The 19,341-nt window shown below is 48.8% G+C and overlaps 1 protein-coding gene across 4 annotated transcripts in view; it reads left to right on the top strand.

Annotated features, from left to right (window-relative positions):
- The window catches only part of FNIP1 (folliculin interacting protein 1), a 60,559-nt gene that overhangs the window by 233 nt on the left and 40,985 nt on the right, over positions 1-19,341 (top strand). Inside the window, exon 1 of one of the 4 annotated variants that reach the window (XM_090150715.1) lies at positions 17,986-18,294. The exons of 2 other annotated variants lie outside the window; for them this stretch is intronic. In XM_090150715.1, the coding sequence (XP_090006841.1) occupies positions 18,284-18,294 (11 nt within the window). In that variant the 5' untranslated portion in view covers positions 17,986-18,283. One more of the 4 variants, XM_090150716.1, reaches the window with a different exon arrangement.

Below are 19,341 nucleotides of genomic sequence, written 5' to 3'. Positions count from 1 at the left end.
GCTCCCGCTCCGCCGGCGGTGCCGTGCGGTGCCGGGCAGCGTCCCTTCCCCGCGGCGCCGCCGCCATCCGCCTCCCGGCTCTCTTCAGGCGGCGCCGCGCTGCCCCACGCGGCGGCCCCGCCGCCCTCCTCCTGCCCCCGGGGCGGCCCTGCGGGGCTCCCGGCGTTCCCTCGGGGGATGCTCGGGGCCGGGAGGGAGGAGGAGGAGAAGGAGGGGGGGAGCGAGGCCGGCGCCATGCCTCTCGTCACGGGGCTGCGAGCCGGGAGGGAGCGACCTTAAAAACGTGCAGAAAAAGGAGGGGAAGAGGCCAAGTCGGTGCCAAGAGAGGTGTAGGGTTACTGGTGAAATTTGTCACGATCTAACCGCAGCGGCTCTAGGTCCGCCGTTGCTGCAGCGGAGCCGAGGAGGGGCGGTGCGCGGGGAGCCCCGGGCCGGGGGAACCGGCCGGGGTTCCGTTCGGGGCTGCCGTGTGGAAACGGCTCCGTTTGTGGCTGTAAAACCGAGCGCCCCGCATTGGGAAACCACGCAGCCCCTCTTGGTTGGAGGGACAGAAAGTGGCCCTGCGAAGTAGTTTGAAAGTGTAAAGTTTGCAGCTTGAGCGTGGACCGAATGCGCTTCGATGGGAGAGTTGTGTGCTCCTGGATGTGCTCCTCCCATCTGCTGCCCTGACTGTGCCGACGGGAAGGGGACACCTGAGTGCACGTGGGGACACGATGCCTGCGCCCACTGCTTGGGGTGTTTCGCAGTGCTTCTGCTGTGGTTGGAGCATCCCGGTGTCGCAGAGCTCTTGCACGGGTCCGTGGAGCTCTTGCATGGCCAGCAGGCAGCTTGGGATACACCTGAAGGCCGGTGCTGCAACTCATAGAGCCGCCTTTTGGAGATGCTGCTCCCACAGCTCCTCCCTACTGGCTGTGTAGTGGCTCCTTTAAAATTATATGTATTTCAGGAGAAAAAGCTTTTTAACAATGTCCATTTATCGTCTAATTCTGTAACTCAGCTTATTTCTGAGGTCAGGCCCCTTGCTGGGGAAGGGACACCACGGCTGGGCTGGGCCATTGCCACACCTTTCCCACCCTGATGAGACCTCTGGTAATGATGAGTTTGTCCAGAGCCTGGCAGTTAGCTGAGCAGCTGCCATGCAGAACCCAGGCAGGATCACAAAGCAAAAGCACTCTGCTGGGAGATGCCTCTTCTTCCTTCTCAACACACAGCGTGCCAAACTGGACGTGGATTTTGAAGATACGTCCCACTGTCTGCTCTGCCCTCCTCTGCTCACACAGTGCTGCTTCACTGTGTCATGGGAACCATCAGGCAGCTGCTGGGGGATGTGCAGTTGTTCATTTGGTGCTGATGGCTGAGGTGTAGGATGGGGCTGTGCTGCCGAGAGCCAAGTGCTGTATTTCGATGCCCTCTAGGCACGTTGCCTAATGGCTTCTTTTGTTTTCCAACTGGGGATGAGTCTGGAGTTAATCCTTGCTGCATATGGTCTTGTTGGTTATGGGTGAAAGTTATGGAGAATGCACAAAATAAAGACTGTTATTTATGACAGTTGGGTTTTGGAGCCTGGAAACCAGATTTCTGGGTTTTTGTCTGCTTCTGTGCTTCCAGTAGGTATGAGAGCTTCAGCCTCATCGCCTTCAGTGATACAAGTATATCTTTACGTATTGGTATGTTACTATTTGTTTATATTCTCAGTAATGAAACCTTTTCCAAGTATCCTGCATGCTGTTGTTGATTGTCTTCACATTGGTCCTCTTACTGAGAATCTGTGTAGAAAAAACCATAACAATTCTAGAAATTCACTTAATATATTTAGGGGTTGATAAGGAGAGAGAAAAGCCCGGTTTCTATGGCAATGACATCCATATAGCAGATCATTTTAGGATGATTTTGATGCTTTTTTTTTTTTTTTCTCTCTATGACCATATTTTGCCTTTCATTCAGGCTTGTTGTGAACGTTTACTAAGGAGTAAATTCTACTGATCTGAGCTTACATTGTTTCAACAATAACAGAAATGACCTTTTCCTCTGGAAGCTTTTCCTTATTACTTTTCTTTTTCCTGCTCAGAATCCTTTTGTCTCAGGTGGGGATGTGACACGTTGAGGCTGAGTGCAGCAACACTTCAGAACAGGTGTGGAGAGGCTGCCCCTTCCAGGGAGGTGCCCAGTAAGTCAGCAGCTGCTGATGTCCCACGTTGTTTGGTTTTTCTTTCCCCTGTATATGAGAAGCAGCTTTAAGATCCACTACATATTGGTGTTTTTACCCTTCAGCTTAACTGGTGACAATCAGCAGAGCTGGTCTTCAGTCTGCACTCTTCCCATACAGCCAGGTGTTCAGAGCAAGAGCAAAAACATTCCATGCTTTTATAGTAAGATATGTTTACAAGAAACACCTGCAAGTATTCCAGAGCAGAGACAACCCTTAAGCTCCAAGGTGTCGAGTACCAGCTGTCTGCTGCAAATAATACTCACGTGAGTGGATTTTCCCCAAGGGTAACTTCTGCTATTAATAGAATCCTTGGCCATGCCGTGCATCTGGCAGTGGCCTGCTGGTGGCAGGAGGCAGGGCAGGCTGAGCCGGGCCCTTGCCAGCCCTGTGCATCACCAGGGATGTGACACTGTAGGTGCGTGTGGCTTTCTAGAATTACAGAATCAAAGCATTCCAGTTGTAAAAATAGGTGAAGCTGCTGCTATATGAATTGCATGCAAGTGTCTAAAACATACATGCATTTTAAATAGCCATCGAGTAAACCTGGTTACAAAATCTTCTCATCACCTTCTCAGTAAAATGGGAATAATCATCTCACAAAAACTTCCTTCAGCCAGGGAGAAGCAGCTGCAGGTTCTGCCCAGTATTGTATGCAAACACAAAGTATTCCTCTGCGTTTGTGCTGGGCTGCTTCAGTTAGAAGTAGGATTTCCTTTTTGGCTTTTCAGATGCACGCTTCAGTGCTTTGGAGAGGAGAGAGCTCCTGAAGCACCGCTGCTACGAGCGTCCGAACCGCGCTCTGCAGGATGAGCCCAAAGCTCAGTGAATGGCTGGCAGCTCTCAGGCTTTATGACTTTGTTGTTATGTCACTTCTTAACTTGTTAAATATGTGCATGTATTTCCAGTGGAGGGACTGCAGCAGAATTTTTGTGGCGTGAGGTGATGTGCATGCAGACAGCAGCTGGGGCAGCAGCACTGTTACCTGCTGCAGAGGGAGGGGTGGGCCATCACAAAGAGCTGCAGGGCAGGGACTTCGGGGGGTTGGACCTGGGGAGAAACTGTTTCATCCCATCTCAGGTATGAGGTTGAAACACTTGTTCTGTTTTATCTCCAGACATCCCTGCTGTCTAGCTGGAGGGATTATTAATTAGGAGTGCTTTTTTACACTGAAGCTCAATACAAGCTTGTCTTTTTTAATCCAGAGAGCTCCAAAGAACCATCCCACCCCAAGGGGCATTCCGCTGATGTTTGCAAACTCTGTTCTGCCCTTGTTAAAGCACCTGTTGTAGAAGTACAGCTGTGTGGTAGTTGTTCAAGCCTGAAAGAACCCCTTCCAGTTTCGGGTCTTACTGACAGCATGAAGTATCGTTGGGTGCGTTCTTCCTTTAGGGGCTTGCTTTGGTTTTCTGAGTATTTCTGAAGACAAGCACAGCTTTCCGAGTGAGGGGATGCAGGAATAAATAAATGCTCTTATCCTTATACACAGAGAGGGCAATTTCCAGCCATTCTGGAGCTGTGCTTTTTTGGGGTCTCTCTGTTACAGGCACTGTTCCTTTGCTGGGGTGGTTTGCCAGGTTCCCAAGGCCTATGGCTGGCTGTGACGTAGTGTTTCCTGAAATAAAGCCAGGCAGGGATCCCCCATCAGCCCAAGCACTTTCTATTTCTCTGTGGTAATGTCTTTAAGTGGAATTGTGAGCTTTGTTTCTTTTCATGTGATTTTTGCCAGCTGGATTCACTGGGGGGAATTGCAATAAATCTTGAGTTGGAGGTGGGTACTGTGACACAAGGATGCTTCACCAACCAGTGCATCTGCACTGCTATTGCTCTTGCACAGTGCAAATGCTGTCCACCTTCTTACATCAACATAATTCATTGCTTCTTGAGCCAGGAGCTAATTTCTTCTAGCTTGATCTTGAACTGAAGAGGGATCTGGAGGCATCTGCCACCATATTATGGGGGGTTTCATGAGGGACTCTGCAGTGAGGTTACGGAGGAAGGAATGTGACAGTTGCCTTCATGTTCATTTTCCAGGTGAATTTTAACTGCAGAACTTCTTGATAAGCTTTCCCTTTGTTCCTGAAGGTGGATATCACCAGTGACATGAATGCAGTGCAGTCTGTTCCTCCTGTGCTGAGAGCAGGGGTAACCAGCAGAGACTGCTGCACTGCTTTTCATTTTTAAGCGTGGCTTTATTGGTTGCTTGAGGAGTTCAAACCTGGCAGTATCTCGACACTGTGGTATCTTCAGATCCAAATGCAAGGAGAGGTCTTGGACAGTTGGATTGCTAACACTTCTGCCAGGCTCAGATGGCATTTACCTGCTGTAGCACACAGGGTGCCCCACTCCATCATGTCAGAGGTATCTGTGTATCCATCTACAGCCTGCCTGAGCCCACATTACCCTGCACAGCAAGCAGATTCCTTGCCCTAACAGCACCTCATGAGGCTTCTTTGGTTTGTTCCACAACAGCCAGCCTGGCCAGTGCCTGTGATTAATGATACACTGCTTTCTGATGTTTGTTTGCTTCTGTAAGTGTTTTGCCAGTGGTTGTTAGATTGCTGGAATTTTGCTGTCTCAAAGTCTTAGCACCTTCAAAACCAGCCCCAGCTGGATGTATGTTGCAGAAGCTCCTGCTTGTCATTGTTTCCAGGTATCTGGTGAATTGAAAAGTCTTTGTCCCATCATATTTAGGGCTGTTCAAATCCTTAAATATCAGAAATTTTCTTGTGTTTGTGTTAGGCCCATTTATGCCCTTTAATACCCCTTAAGTTTTTCTTTCTTAAATCTATGATTTCTTAATCTCTCTGGAAGAGTCTTTGGGTTTTTGGTTGTATTAATTTGCTTGAGTGCGGCAAGCTTTTAATAAATGTTGGTTTCTGCTCAGATTTCTGTCTTGCCATGACGACTCTGGCCTGTATTTTGAAATATAACGCTGTTTTCCAAAGTGCTGCTTCTTGCCAAATTCTGTTTTGCATTTCCTGTCATCTGAGCTTTTGCATACCTTCCAGTGCTGGAAGTGAAGTTCTGTTGTGGAAGCAGAAGCTCACAGAGAACAAGATCTGTGAGCTGCTCTGGGCACAGGCAAAGCTTTGGTGGTTCTGGAAGCGATGCCTCACAGAAGTGCCACAGCCCTGGGGGGAACCCCAGGTCAGGACATGGCAATATGCCTGCAGCCTGCCCGGCCCTGTCGCTTCCATGCCCAGCTTTGGTGAGGGGTCTGTGATCTGTGCAGCACTGCTCCTGGACCTACTCTGTTCCCCTTCCAGCTTCGGCTCCTTCCTCTAAAGCAGAAATGGTTCTGGAGAGGCTGCGGGGTGTGAGTCCGGGGGTGCTGTCACCACCCGGATCGCTGCTGGGCCTCCATCATCTGAAGGGGGAAGAAAGACCAACTCACAGCTGACTCACAACTGAGCATGTGGCCTCGTATGGTGCTCAGGAAGCTCTGCAGGACGGTTGGGGGTCTCACTGGTTGCTGATTCCTTTGGTTCTGCTTTGAGCTTTCCTTGGCTCGCCAGGCCTGCTGTCCTCCTGGATGGGCCTGATCCAACAGGGTGAGGTGTGCCCTGCTGCCTGCCCCAGCTGGAGCTGGGGGAGCTGACCCCCATCTGCACGGTGCGAGGCTTCTCATCATGGCTGCTGTGTGTGCAGGTAGGGTAAAAATGCTCCTTTACGTTTGCGGGAGCTTAGCCTTGGCAAATGTTGTCCAAAGGTGTTTCTACAGACTTACAGGCGCCGTGTTTTCCATTCCTTAGATGAGCTGCAGGGCTGTGAGGAGGTGTCCGCACCAGTTCGGCCACTGCAAGGCCTTTCTGAAGCAATTCCCCCAGTTGCCTTCTGGGGACTGACAGTGCTTTTGGTGACACAGGTTGCAGACCTTGCTGTCTGGGAACCATTAGCTCCTTTGGTTGACTGATGAGTTTCCCTTTGTGTGCTTTCGGAGGGGTTTATCCTTTCTGCGTGCACACCTTGGAGGTAGCGTCTGCTAGTAGTGACTGCTTGGATGAATTCAGGCTTCTGTTCTGGGATGATCTGCTGCAGTGTGACTTGGAGCCTGCTGCCATCGTGGCTGAATGCAAGAGCTGACCACTCCAGAGGCGAGCTGTACGCGTACAGAAATGCACACGGTGGTTTCATGCGCAGGGCTGTGTTCACTCCTATTGCTACATCTGGAGTGTCTGCAAGATCACATGTTGGTGAGTAACATTAGGAAAAATGCAGAGCTCAGTTGCACTGCAAATGCACAGGATGACTGCATTTTATGTCTAAAAATACATGCCCCAGTGTGTTCTACTCTGGGGAAGTGTGAACAGTTACTATTCTTTATACTAGTCTTTGTATCAAAAAGAATTTTTGTATTTTTACAGCATGGTGCCCAACCGAAGCTTTTCATTGAGATAATTCTGCATGTTTGTATAAGAAGTTCAACCTTTCTCTCTTCTGAAACTGATAGCTTCTGTAGATATCATTATTCAGAGTACAATGCTCTACAGAGAAACTTGTTTGAGCAAGCAAACTGCAGCACAAAACACTGCATGGACTGCATATGGAATAGTAACAGTGCATGCATATAGCATGTCCATGAGTACAGTGTGTTTTTTACTTCAGAATTGCTTTTGGACTGAAGTAGCTGGAGTGCATGTGAAAGCTCTTTATTTTACAGTCCTACCTGATGCCTTTGTGGAGGCAGCCTGGGTAACCTCAGCGGTGGTTTTGACCTGAAATGAGCAAAATCTGTCACAGAAACAGTTGTATTTCTTTCAGTGTAGGCACTGTCTGTGCCCTGCTTGCTTGTGGGGCTGATACAGCCCAGCTCCGTGTGTTTTGCTAGCAGTGTTGTTCCTTTGGTCCGGCCAAAGTGTCAACAAAACGCAAAACGTAAACTTTCAGTTTGTGTGATATATAACTGGAAAGAAAGAGGAGTCAAGCTGCAGTTGTCTGCCATCTGTTTTAGTTGATAAATGAAGAAACTTTGGGCTCGGTTCAGCCCTGACTGAAGAACCTGGCGTTGTGCCTGTTTGAGCCGGAGCAGTTCTTTGCCCAAATTCCTGCTTCCTTTTCCTCTTTCGCAGCAAAGTGCCATGTTTGGGCATGGCACAGAGGAGCAGCTGCCTTGCTATTGGCTTTTGTTGGTTTTGTCCTAGCCTTGTGACCCACGGGAGAGCTTGCTTTATGCAGGGGTATCAAAGGAATAGCAAAGTCTCTGCTACAAACCCCTATTTCTCAGGTCTGGTGGGCATTCCTCCCTAGGAGAAAACAGCAAGGCAAGTGGGCCTTGCACTTGGCTTGCTGTGATTTGGGTAATGGTGACGAAGAGAGGAGGGTAAGTGAGAAGGAAGCACGTCTGAGCAGTTAGCTAACACATGAACCATCAGACCGGAGTGAGATCTTATTTTGGTGTATCACACTGGCCGTGATGCCCCCCATGATGACCTACCTAGAAAATATTCTTTCCGTTCGGAGACTTCTGCAGAATGGTTTATTTAATCCTTTCTGTGAAATCTGATAGTGGAAATTGGTAGAAAAATGGTATTAGTTCAGGTGTGAGTGGAAAGCAGATAGAGACGATAATCTGCGTGTGGTTGTGCATGCAGGGAACATCAGCTGCAAATCATGGGGCAGGTGTTCTTTCCTTCCCAGAAGCTCATTCTCATTGAATGACATTATCTGAACATCAGGATCTGGGAGGAAATATTTCTGCCAGAATTTTCTTGTTCCTACAGGAGAAATAATGGTGTTACTTCTTAAAGACAGAGGAAAAGAAATGCATCCAGTGTTTTGTAGTTCTGACTGCCTTCCTATGCTGACGCAGCCCATGCTCTGACATAAAGCTGAAATAGACAGAAAAAGGTGGTTGGGGTTTTTGGTGGTGGTTTTTTTTTTTTTCTTTTTCTTTTTTTTCAGTGCTTAAAGATATTTCAGTTGCTACGAGTTACTGGAAATTACTTTCTTGGTAGAAAAGGAAATAGTTGTACTGAGAGCACGGAGGGTTAAGAAGCTGTGACAACAGGCGTGCTGGGTAACTGTGTGTGCCTTCTGTCACACAAGAGATGCTCATCGTGAACCAATGTCCTCTTTTTCTCCAAAGCAGATGCAGTTGAAAATGATAAAGTAAATTCATGAAAGGCAGTTGTTCTCATCTCATCAGGGACAGAGAAGTCAGAGGTGAAAATGTGCAGGAGTAGGAAGTTTGTTTGTCGAGAGATTGTGTATATTTACAGTTCTTAAAAGGAGAAACAAATTGAAATTAAAGCAAGCATAAAATGACCCATTCCTGTAATGCACTGAGTGTCCTCAGCTTTGGCATATCTCTGTGAGGTGCGAAGGCTTTTGGTGGCACAGCCTTGGGCTTGGCAAAAGGGAGATCTAAGCTGGAAGAAGAGCTCCTGGAGAGCAAGGTAGCTGTGTGTGTGTGCAGCTGCTGTGCTTTGGTGCATGCATTTTACGGGGTGATGTTTTCACTGATCATAACCCTTGCCCTGTTGTTTGGTCCTGTGCTTCGGAAACGAGTCTTCACACATGCAGAGGAGTAAAAGGGTTAAAGTTCAGTTCTCTTTCTCTTCCATTTTTCATTTTTCTTTTGCTCTGTGCTGCCTGAGGCCCTCAGTGCTGCCTCTGCTCCCTGACATTTCCCCCTGGGTGCTGCCCCATCTGCTATCACTCTGCCACCAGCAGTAGGGTGCATCCTGTTTGGGTCACTGCTGTCATTCCAAATGACACGCACTAGCATGAGAAGGGAGAAGAGAAAGGAAGAGCCAAGAGAGCAATTGCTATGCCAACAGCTCCTTTGCAAAAAAAAAAAAAAAAAAAGGCAGTGACCCAGTCTGAAACATCCTGGTGGCACTGACAGCTATTGCTGTCCAGCACGTGACCTTCCTTTCCTGTTGATGCAGCAGAATAAATAGCTTCACATGGTGCTGTTACTGGCTCGCAGCAGGGTGCCTGCAATGCTACGTTTCTTCTGGTTCCCACATCTTACACATGCTCATGTGGACAGCCTGAATATGGAGAAAAAGGATGAGGCAAGGAAATGCTTTTGAGTGGGAGAGCAAAATGATTGTGCCACACCAGACGAGCAAGAGAGAATAATAGCTGAGCTTTGATCACGGTAGGCTGTGGTGTGTGAGCTGCAGAAGACACAGGTGCTGATGCTGAGTCGGAGCTCATCAAGCTGCAGCCCTGAGCAGTCTCTGAGGAGAGCCGGGGTGCTGCAGCCACATCTGGCCAGCTGTGCTGCCTGCAAGTGCCTGGTGTTCTGCTCTAAGGCACTGCCGGAAAGGGGCTTCCTGTGTGTACACTCAGCATACATCTTGATAAAGTACAACCTCTCCCTGTGGAACAATGCAGGTTTTATCAGGTGTTTCTGTTGACCCTGAGCTGGCTTGGAGTGTGTGTTCCAGCAGGATCCTGTGATAAGGAAGGTGTGCGTTTGGGCTGGGTTTCAGTGCTGATAGCCAGGAGAACACGTGGATCTGAACCTGCAGTTTCTTTATCACAAGCTAAGATTTAAGAGGAAGGAAATCGAGGTGTATGTGCAGTGGCTGCTTCCTAAAGATGCTCGGAGCTTGCATTGATCTTTCAAGTGGAATTTTCAATGAGGCTTGGCCAGTCTAGCTGTTCTGCAGTAGAAAAGCCCCTCGGATGCACACTTATGGGTGAAGGGCTTTAAATACCTCAAAGTTCTTTCCCATTGGAGTCTATTAAAAGCATCACTTCAGACACTCTTTCTCATGAAGAAATACAGAATGGGTATAACTAATAATGAAAGTACTTCTGGCATGTGCATAATTGCTAAATAGGACACACACCACCCAGCTTTAAAATCATGCTGTGAGGTCGATTCCAGGCATGGTTCGTTTTGTTTGGAGGTCGGCAGCTCAGCTGACTGATGTTGGATATCAGTCTTACCTCAGGTGCGTCAGGTTTACTCGGTTTTTAAAGTTCTTGTCACGGGGTAACTTTCCAAGTCCATTTATTTCTGTTCTTTTCGATGTTGTAAACTGTTTCAAAGTGGATGTGTTCTATGAGTAGTCTTTCACTGCAGTGCTGTGCGTGGTGTAATTAGAAGTTGAAGGCAGTGAGCACCAACCCGGCGCTGTTCCCAGGTCACACGATGGTTACAGCAGACTCCTGTGCTCCCTGTCAGGCTCTTCGTTCACCTCAAACAACTGCGAGGATCACATGTGAGGGACAAAAGATCTGTTGAATGCCTTTCAAAAGTGGATTGGAACAACGGCGTGATTCCTTCAGACATGTTGTGCAAAGCCCATCCTGACCGTGCTCCGCTCTTGCTCAGCATGTTTGACATTCACGTCTATTTTTGTAGAGTACTGACCTGAAGAGGCTGGATCTGGATTAGATTTGGATTAGGGTTTGGGATAAATAGCACTGGAATCTCATGTGAATTCTTCTTTTGCGATTTTTGTTCTAAAAGAACCTCCTGAGTTAAAAACTTGTTATCTGCTTGTTTGAACATCAGACCTTACACCTGTTTTGAATGAATGTTGTCTGAAATAGAATGAAAGTGGTTTTATGTACGTGATTTATCTTCCCTAAATACTTCAGTACCTTAATTTGGAGGATTTATCTTTGTAACTTTTATTTCCAGCTGAACAGAGGATCCCCTATGAGTCGGTGTTTCTGTAGCTGCTACATTAACTGTAGCAGCAACTGAATGGCCATTAATTGACAGCAAGGCAGGTGCATCTGCACAGCCCTGAGCTGGTCCCTCCTCCTGGTGTGCTACAGGCTGAAATTCCTCTTTCTCCCTTTCTTTCCTCCCTTTCTTTCCTCCCTTTCTTTCCTCCCTTTCTTTCCTCCCTTTCTTTCCTCCCTTTCTTTCCTCCCTTTCTTTCCTCCCTTTCTTTCCTCCCTTTCTTTCCTCCCTTTCTTTCCTCCCTTTCTTTCCTCCCTTTCTTTCCTCCCTTTCTTTCCTCCCTTTCTTTCCTCCCTTTCTTTCCTCCCTTCTCTTTTTTTTTCTTTAAAAATCACAAGGCAATGGCCACTCCTGTGCTGTCTTTTCCATTCCTGGCCTTCTTAAAATCCTACAGCTTTGAGCAAGTAATGAGATCTGGAAAAGAGAAAGAACACCAGGAAAGTAGAGTGTACGACTGTGCACCTGGTGACAGACCTGCAGGGGACTTGGAGCTCAGTTCAGTGACTGAGCTGCAGCTTCAAAACCAGAGGAAGTGCGGCAGGCTGGCTGTGGAACACGTGTGGGAGTCCAGGGAACCAAACCCTCCTGTCCTCCTGCACGTAGGGCAGAAGCTGTGCTGGTCTTCTTTTGGCAGGGTATGTTATTTTGCTAATGCTAACAAAGTTGTATGAGTGCATGGCTTGCTCAAGCATCTGCTTTTTATTTGTCCTTGTGTCCTTACGAGTTACATAAAAGCAAAGCCAGGCAGTGCCTTTAGTGCCTGCTCTATATAGATCTACCTGAAATAGTTTCAGGTCACCTTTGCACACTTAATTTGGAAAACAATTGAGCAGCATGACTCCTGCCTCGGAGAATTGACTAGTGAGGCTCCTCAGCTCCTCACAGCTGTCTTGAGGCTCCTGCAGCATTCACAGGAGTGCCCCATGCAGGAGCTGGAAGGGAGGAAAGCTGAGGCTGTGAGCTGGAGGTGCCTGCAGGATGCAGGGCATCACACTGTGAGTGCTTCGTGTGCCGGAGCACAGGGCCAGGCCCCCCAGTGCTGCTATGGCAGCCCTGCTACAGGCACTCCTGGGGCTGGGACTCCATCTCTCACCTGTTTGTTTGTTAGGCTGTTTCTGTACAATTGCCCTCTGCCTGTGGTTTGCTGCTGTTCCCATGGAACCGAGATGGGGTTTGGGTGAAATCTGAGGGGCGAGTCGGGCTGAGTCAGCGCTCTCCTTCAGCCATGTGCTCTCCTCCACACATGGAAGTACTTCCATTGCTCCAATGAAACCGCTCACGTGCTCAGCATTAGGCACGGGTTCTGAATAAGTTGCTGATCCGGGGTCTGAATTTTATTTTTATTTTTTAGCGAGATCTACATAACTGAGGGTAGGGCTACCTGCACAGTATTGGAAACGTGACAAATTAAAGGTTTAGTGCAGGGCTCTCCAGGAAGAAAGCTTCTGGCATGAATGCGCTGTAGTGGCAATGGGTTTAAGGGCAGCCTTTGTTGGAAAAATGGTGTCTTCTGATAATGTGACGGGCTGTCATTATAAATGAGTTGGGAACACAGCAAGCTGAAATGCTGTGCACACACCGGGCTTTGGGCTGAAAGCAGTATTTGGGGATTATCCTTACGTTAAACTTCAGCTGGATCAAGTACGTATAAATAATTGTCCCCCAGCTTTCCCTATTACAAATATACAGAGTTTGTGAAATGGGTTTACCATGTGCTGAACATTTCTTTGATATGTTTAAAGCCTGTTGCTACAGCAACCGGACCCCATAACAGAAAAGCTCTTTGGGAAGAAGCAATCCTGTTACACCAGAAGAAAGCCATAGCAAAACCACCGGTGTTCCTACTGAAGAAACAAGCAGAAGGCAGAGCAGCAGCCTGGCCTGGGCTCACAGTGGGATGCCCGGCCTGCTCCCCTCTCCTGGGCAGAACAGATTTGGATGGGACACCTCCAGAGCTGTATTTTCTTTTTTTGTATGGAAAGGTTGAAGTGATTTGATGGTTTGGCTCATGGTAAGGAAACATGAGTTTTGCTTTTCAGAACTGGATGTCCCCTTTGTACTTTGCTAATACAGAAACTGGCAGAACAGGCATTACTTTTCCTTTGACGTGAGGGCTTGCAGCCCTGCTTCCTTGTGTCTCATGACTGAGTGAATCAACACCTAATTAAACAGTCACATGAGGGACAGAGTAAAATGCTGCTCATGCACTGATCCTTGTGAATCCGTGGAGAATAACTGCTTACATCTGGCTTCCTCCTTCTCAGAGGAACCCTGAGCAGCTGCAGCTTTTTCTCTTTTTTTTGCTTTCTTTTGGGAAAAACAGATCACATAGACCTCAGACAAAGCAGTGCTGTCTGTGCAGATAAATGAGACCTGGCATAAGGAGAGGGAAGACTTGGAAGTACTGGATGCAATTTCTGAGAAGTGTGACTGCTTGGAGTTTGTGTTGGGGATGATTTAGCTGAAAACTTGAAGCTGTGGTCCTTGCATGTTTGATGCTCCTGATAACTTAACCAAAAATGCAAATCACTGAATGGCTCAGCCTCTGAGCACCCTCATAGCCTCCACTGTATCCCCTCCAACAGCTCCACATCCTTCTGGTGCTGGGCTCACACTGTGGCCAAGGCACTATGCTGTCCTGTTTGGTCCGTGAGGCTTCTTGAAGCTTTTAATATTAGCTGTAATTCTTTTGTTTGCAGCATGTTGCAAAGGGTCCATAAGAATTTTTTTCCATATCTGAATGGCAAACACTTACCTGGAGGTTTATGGAGCTCTCAATTATTGCTCAGTCACAAACACAACCACCTTAATCAATTACATGGCCGTGGAGCACAACCAAGAAGCTCCGTCCCAGCTGTGTTGCTGTCACCACTAGGGGAGCATTTTTCCCTTACGAAGCTCACAACACGAGTATTAGGGGATGGTTTAATCACAGCAAGCAGATGGCAGCCCTCACCCTGACAGCAGTGGGCTCCCGTTGGGGCCAGAGGGACCTTATGGCCATGGTGGCACTGAGCTGTGGGTCGGGTGTCCGCAGTGTGATATTATCAGGATGTTCCATCCACCAGGGGTCATCCTGACCTGCAGGCTCTGTGGACACAGCATCCTGCACGGAGGCACTGGGTGTGTGCCATGGACAAGCAGTGGGTTACGTTCTAGCTTTTCAGCCTCTCAACCATTATTTCTTTCTTTATACATCTGTTTGATTTTTAAGAAAAAAAATGGTCCCTGAGATGTGTTTATGCTGTTGGTGCAGAAATCACGTGGCACGTCAGGCGTGGCTGGAGTACATTGGTAATTTGTTTATGTGCTGGACAGCTTTTTGGGGGGTATCTCATTCTGAAGCAATGCGTTGAGAATCTCAAGTTGTCATTTATGGAAAAAGAAGAAATGAAAACTGCTGTAGAGTTGTCAGCTGCTGCCCCCAGCACAAGAAGGATGTGGAGCTCTTGGACTGGGTCCAGAGGAGGATCACTAAGATGATCAGAGGGCTGGAGCACCTCTCCTATGAGGAAAGGTTGAGGGAACTGGGCTTGTTTAGCTTGGAAAGGAGAAGGCTGTGGGAAGACCTCGTTGTGGCCTTCCAGTGCTTGAAAGGAGAGTATAAACAGGAGGGGGAACGGTTGTTTATGAGGGTGGATAGTGATAGGACAAAGGGGAATGGTTTAAAACTGAGACAGTGATAGGACAGGGGAGGTTTAGGTTGGACGTTAAGAGGAAGTTTTTCACACAGAGGCACTGGAACAGGTTGCCCAAGGAGGCTGTGGATGCCCCATCCCTGCAGGCATCCAAGGCCAGGCTGGATGTGGCTCTGGGCAGCCTGGGCTGCTGGTTTGTGACCCTGCACACAGCAGGGGGTTGGAACTGGATGATCATCGTGGTCCTTTTCAACCCAGGCCATTCTATGAGTCTATTATAAGAGTATGAAAATAGGAGCTCTGAAGGCTTCCAGCTGAAGGTAAATTCAGAGAATTCATTGTCTGAATTCTAGGGATATTAGAGTCTTTCCCAACCTGAGCGATACCATGCTTCCCCTCCTCTGCTGGGCTGGATAATTCCATGTCATTTCAGGAAATTAACAGCTATCTGTGTGGATCAGAAGCAAATTGTATTGCATGTATTTTCTCCCCAACTTTTCACTGGGCACAGCACTGAACTCTTCACACTTTAATAGGCACAGTGAAAGATGTGCCGCCCCGCGCAGCCGCGGGTGCACAATCACAGAGCTGTTTGGCAGGGGGAAAATGCCCCGTTGTTCTGCGGTACCAGTTGGTGTGATGGAGGTTTGTTTGGTGTCTTATTTATAGCAGATTGCCACTGGAAATGCGATGCAAAACAAACACCAATCCTCCAGTAGCTTAACCGTGCAGCAGGTTTTTACTTTGATAGCTGTTTTCATTGGAAGCATCTTTTATCATGACTCAAAAATGACAGTGGTAGAGGGGCAGTCGAGCTGCTGTGGTCTCAATATTTGTGTTTTAAATGAAAGATATGTTCTGTGTTGCAGCCCCACGGAATGCACAGAGACAGATCTGCATTTGTGCTGATGCTCCCTTACACCTCCATAAAGACACTTTATCCCAGTCATGAGACCTCCTGGTGCTGCGAGAATCCTGCAGATGGAGGCTTTATCAGCTTTGCTTCTGTGCTAAACGTCCCCTTGCTTTTCAGTTGCGGGTTTTTTTTCTCTCAATTCTCTAAAATCTGGTTTCTTTTAAAGAAAATGGTGCCTTGATTTTGAGAACCGTGTGGGCTGCTTGCAGCCAGCTTCCTGCTGCTGGCTCGTGCTGTGGCCGGGCTGTGTGCGTGTCTGTGCTGTGCTCAGGTACGTGGCTCCAGCTGCACGCACGGCGCTGTGCCTCCGTGCTGTCCGCTCCTTCTCTCCAGCACTGAGGAATTCAGTGGAATTTTTTTTCCTTGCAAGGATACAAAAATGCACAGAAAGCACATTTTTGTCAAGTCTAGCTCAGTGGTAATTCCACTAAGGCAAATATTTTGTAGAAAAATAGTATCCAAGAATTTCTAGTTGGATTTCAAACGAAATCCTAATTGGTTTTCTCTCTTGTTGTCTGGTGTGGCTTCCAGCTCCCATCTTCATGCATTAGTAAGCAATAAACATTGCTGGGCTTAGCTGCTGGCTCTTTGTTGTGTGCTTCTACAAGTGTAAGGGAAGCCTTCCTTAGGAGACGGGCTGAGAGAATTTGTTAAGGCAGCAGAGAACAAAAAGGAATCATTTCATTACTTTTTAGCCTGTGATTGGAGCAAGCGGTTGCCTGCTCACTGTAAAATTAGATCATTTATCCGCAGAAGTTGCATATGAGCTTTTGCTGTAGTTTGAAGTTTTTGGGAATGCCTGTACAGAGTGTGAAGATGTGAACTCTTTTTTTGGTGCTGTTTTGAGGATGAGGGCTTATGGTTCAATGGGAAACACAGCCCCATGTAGCACTGAGCTCTGCAGGGAGCCCGGGGCTCAGCTGTGCTGAATCCATCACTGCAGTGGTGCAGGTGGGATGCTGGGATGCCTCCCACGCTCTCCAGCAGCACAGCTCCATGCAGCAGTGCCAGCACCCCACTGCCCTTGGAGTGAAAAATTTCCTCCTCGCATCTGACCTCAGTTTCCCCTCTTTTAGCTTAAAGCCATCCCTCTTGTCCCATCTCTCTGTCCTGTGTGAGAAGTCCCTATCCCACACTGGCATGCTCTCTCACCCTGGCACTGGGGAGCTGCTCCCTTCCTGCCCCGCGTGCTGCTGTGATGTGAGTGCCCATCTGAACAGGAATTCCTTCCAGTTATTTTTCTTGGGCAGTTGTTCAGTGGGGGCTGGGGCTGCTTTCAAAGCATTTGTCTTCTGCACGCATCAGGTTACCCCGAGGTAAAATGGAAACTTTAGCAGCTAGCCCTGTAAATAAATGTTTACATAATGCATCACTCTGAACTTCTCCCCATTGCATCTCTAAGAAAAAGGTCACTTTTGACAGCAGTAGCCTTTTGGAAGGGATGCTTTTGCCACACAGGTGAGGAGGTTTGGGCATAGATCACATTGTCAGGAAAGGAGCGGGGTCAGGTGCTGCTCCTCAGTCCCAGGGCTTCATGTGCAGCTTCAGAGGTGAGGTGTGATGTAGGGCATGCTTCAGTGTTACCGTGAGTAGCTGCATTGAAATCCCTTGTGCTGCTTGCATATGGAAAGCCAAGTCTGTGAGACAGGGGTTTGTGGGCTCTCATGTCAATGAGACATTTCCTATAAAACATCCGTGGTCACAAAAGCTCTTACTGCTGGATTTGGAATCAAGTGAGCATCTGCATCTGAGTTTTACTGCTTTTGTGTCCTAATGCTTGCACTGAGCACAAAACTACCACCTCCATATACAAGACAGTGGCAGAAGCTGTGCCAGTGTGTTCCGAATTTCTCTCCAACTTGATGCAGGAGGTGTTTGGCAGGGGAGGGAGCCTGGTGTTCCCTGGGGCCGGCACCACCCAGGGGTCCCAGGGCCACTGGGGTTGGGGCCAGGTTGTGTGCCTGTGGCATATTCACCTGCTGTGGGACAGAGGGGTTGTGCATCCCTCTGTGCTGTGAGGTGCAGAGCAGTGGGAAAGATGACAAACGGATCTCCTGTGGCTTTGGGGTTGGCAGTGTCGGTGAAATCTGCAGATGCTGGAAAAAGGGGAAATGGGAACTCTGGTGCTCGTCTCCTGCTTTTGTTTTTCTACTGATCTTTGTCCATACAAAACACGTGGTTAGCCCCACGTATGCCTGTAACGAGAGTCGATGACTTTAAAGCGCGATGCCCTTTCGGATTTCCCCCGTTCCTTTATCGCATCTCCGCCTTGTGAGTGGGGAGGACGTCGCAGAGCAGCAGGCGGGTTGGGGCAAAACGCTCAGAGCCGCAGCGGGCAGCTGGCACCGCCGTGCCCCGTGCAGCCTTCCTTCCCCACGGGGCAGCGCTGCTCCCTGCGCCTCGCCTGCAGCCGGCAGCCGCTCAGCTTCTCTTCCCGGGCAGCGCTTCCCTTCTCCTGCCCTTAAAGCACGCGTGCCGCCCCAGCTCCGTGCGCGCTCCTCCAGGGAGGCAGCGGGCTTTGAGCTGCAGGGGCTGCGAGCGCGATCGGGGCGGTGCGGGGCGGTCGGGAGTTGCGGGGGGGGGAAGGGGGGTTCGGCTTAGCGCTGCCCCCCGCAGTGCCCCCAGCTCTGCGCGATGCCCGCCCTGGGCTCTGCCGGGCGCTGCGAGGCGGCCGCGGGGATTAAGCGTGTGCGGCACGGCATGGAGAGCCCTTTGTTTGAGTTAAATTCAGCCCTCTCGGTGTGTCACCTGACAGTCTTGTGGCTTCGGATGAATATGGCTCACTGCTATTATTAACCTGAGTTGGCAGCCGGGCGCAACGGGAGTTGATAGGGATTTGGGGAAGTGGAGCCGCTCGGGGGACAAAGATGCTTCCCAGGTACGATCGTTACACGGTTCTCGAGGTTATTTTAATTGTTTGAGAGTTTAATATCTCCCCTGTGATTGATGGCAGTCTTTTCTGGAAAGGCGAGGCTCTTAGAGGTCCTTTTTTTTCACGGTTCTTCCCGCAGTTTCATGCCGAATGGCACCGAGGCATTCCTTTCCCCCCCAAACTGGTTCTGTCTGTTTGATTTTGCCGAGGGGAGCGCGGTTGACTTGAATAACGTGACACACAATGGTTAATGCTGGTGGGTTTGGCTGGAAGGAGCTGCTGCTGGGCTGTGTGCTTTTTGTGAAAAGAGGCATTTCGGAGGAGCGCGGAGCAGCTGTGCTGTGTGTACAGATGTTTGCATGCAGACATGGAAGCCAAACAGGTGCTTTGTGAAATGACATGCGTCAAGTGATCCCGAATACATTACATGAAGTTACCACTATTAATTGTCAGTTCTGAAGCCGTGTAAATTGCAGAGTTACTCATCCTGTCACACGGCTCTAACAAAACCTCCAGCCTCCTTGTGCGCAAGCTTGTGGTCTGTGTGTTGGCTGTGTATGACACCCAGCCTGCGTACACGGCTGCTTTTTGCTGCTGGGGGGGCATCTGGCTCCTGTGTTAGACTTCAGAGTGTAAGCTGGGTGTCCTAAGGAGAGCCGGGTGACTTAGGAGAGGGGGAGAAAAAAATGAAAACAAACTGAAGTCAGCTTTGTGTACAGCTAAAGAATTGGGCAGAGCCAAGGAGGGCGGAAGCCAATTGCAGTTTGGGTCCAAGTTTATTATACCGAGTGTGAAATAACTGCTGGGCTGGCTGTGCCTGTGCACAGCGTGTGCTGAGTACAAGTGGCAGGAGTTTCCTGGATCTCAAGCAGTGCTGCTATTCACGTTGACGATTGCAAAGCTGGTAAATAAATGAGACAGATTTATAGATGGGGGCACAGAGCTGACCTCTGCAGTGCCTGTAGACCCAAGGAGCGTCACCCTCCTTCGAGAAATGACAAGGTAGAGGCTTGGAATTATTTTTTTCCTCCATAGAAGCATTATTTCCTTGTG

The sequence above is a fragment of the Phasianus colchicus genome, chromosome 15 (assembly GCF_987193195.1).
Source record: "Phasianus colchicus chromosome 15, bPhaCol1.hap1.1, whole genome shotgun sequence".
In the NCBI taxonomy this organism is placed as follows: Eukaryota; Metazoa; Chordata; class Aves; order Galliformes; family Phasianidae; genus Phasianus; species Phasianus colchicus.
The sequence above is the reverse complement of the archived record's forward strand: the minus strand, read 5'-3'. Positions and strand labels throughout refer to the sequence as shown.